Source organism: Echinops telfairi, unplaced genomic scaffold (assembly GCF_000313985.2).
Source record: "Echinops telfairi isolate 266 unplaced genomic scaffold, ASM31398v2 ScPeMD7_7468;HRSCAF=8506_0, whole genome shotgun sequence".
Lineage (NCBI taxonomy): Eukaryota > Metazoa > Chordata > Mammalia > Afrosoricida > Tenrecidae > Echinops > Echinops telfairi.
The window spans coordinates 6,413,576-6,415,315 of NW_022111369.1; the positions used below are offsets into that span (position 1 = coordinate 6,413,576).

Sequence of the window (1,740 nt, forward strand, 5' to 3'; positions counted from 1 at the left end):
TCTTAGCTGGGACCTACTGAGCATCATAGCACACACCAAGTCTTCACAGACAAGGCAGTCACTACACAAGAAGTGCACTGGCTGGGACTCTGGTCCGTCCCCTGCGTGGAGGGTGAGAATTCTACCACTAAAACACCACTGAGCTCGTTAGTTCCCTCTGGTGCATAGTGGCTATGTGTGGGACTGCTAACTGCAAGGCCTGCAGTTTGAAACCACCAGCGCTCCACGGGACAAATTCAAGGCTTTCTACGCCTGTAAAGAGTTAACTGTTTCAGAAACTCACAGGGACTGTTCTGCCCTGACCTGTAGGGTTGCTATGAGTTAGAAATGACTCAGCAGTGAGTTTTAGTTTTTTAACCTTAACTGTCCATCGCCCTGTTTGTTGAAGTATAGTGATTTGCATGTTGCTACGATGGTGGAAGCTATGCCACCGGTATTTCAAATACCAGCATCTTGGTGGATAGGGCCATCCTGTGGTGGATATGTCTCAGTGGCACATCTCAACTAAGACCAGGAAGACAGACCTGGCAATCTTCCAAAAACTAGCCAGCATTGCCAGACACAGTGCTGGCAGCAGAGCCCTCTGGGCTGGGGAGCACTCCACAGGGGTCTTGGCCACGGCAACTGATGTGAAGTACTCTGCCACGCGTGTGATCCCTGCCAGCTGGAGAGGACACCACAGAACTCACAGCCACCGCCAACCTTGACTGTATGGTGCCTGGAGGGCCCTCTCGGCATCGCCATTGCTCATTCGCTGTAAGTGTTAAGCGTGGTACAGGAGGTGATTTTGTCCCCTGTCTTGTAGGCATGTCGAGGAAACCAGCATGATGTGCCAGTCAGCCCGCTAGATGAAGTGGATCATCAGAAAGTCAAGCCGGACACCAACGTGACCGAGGTGGATGCGGCGTCCGTGTACACGCTGCCTGCTGGCGCCGACTTCCTCATGTGCTATTCGGTGGCCGAAGGTGCGCTGGCATTTAATAACAGGTTACACTGCTGTCTTGGTGGCTTTGGTCAGTCCTGAAGCTCACAGTTTAGGGAAGATTTCTCTGATGACAAGACAGAGTGGGAAACGAGAGGGGGAGATGCCCAAGAGCTGTAGGAGTGTCCTTGGATGTCCTCAGTAGAAGTAGCACAGTGGTTATGTGTTGGGAGTCAGCAGTTCGAAGTTACAGGGGCTCTATGGAAGAAAGACGGCTTTCTCCTCCTGTAGCAAGTTCGTCTCAGAACCCACAGGGGCTGTGCCACCCTGCTGACAGGGTGGCCCTGAGTCACACCTGACTGTGGCGGTGAGTTTGGTTCGTTCTTATTGCAGGACGGATCTGTCCCCCTGAAACAGTAAGGAGCAGTTTTACTCATACACCGATAGGGTCGCTGATGAGTCACCCGTCCCTTGTCTGTCGGTTTGCTGTACTGTGGTGGCTTGCCTGTGGCTGGAAGCAAGGGCGTTGGTGTTTTATTAAATACCAGCCGGGTCACCATGAGGGAGAGGTTCCCGGGCAGACTGGGAAGAAGGAACAGGCTGTCCATTTCTGAGGGATTAGCCACTGACAGCGGAGGACTAGCAGGGGAACACATTAGGCATTAGCAGCCTGCACTCAAGTACTGATGGTGAGCATGTCAGGCTGCCGATAATCATCCAAAGTGTGAAAAAAATATTATGACAAGCTGTGTATACTTGTGTATATGGCGAGTTTTCCAGGACATTTTTAATGCAGTTTTTGTGGTAAAATTAGGTAC

The 1,740-nt window shown here is 51.6% G+C and overlaps 1 protein-coding gene across 5 annotated transcripts in view; it reads left to right on the forward strand.

The window, feature by feature from the left end:
• Window positions 1–1,740, forward strand: part of PLA2G12A (phospholipase A2 group XIIA) — a 47,017-nt gene that overhangs the window by 41,809 nt on the left and 3,468 nt on the right. For all 5 annotated transcript variants that reach the window (XM_045284039.1, XM_045284038.1, XM_045284041.1 and 2 more), the window contains exon 7: window positions 806–965. In XM_045284039.1, the coding sequence (XP_045139974.1) occupies window positions 806–965 (160 nt within the window). The remainder of the gene's footprint in view (window positions 1–805; window positions 966–1,740) is intronic.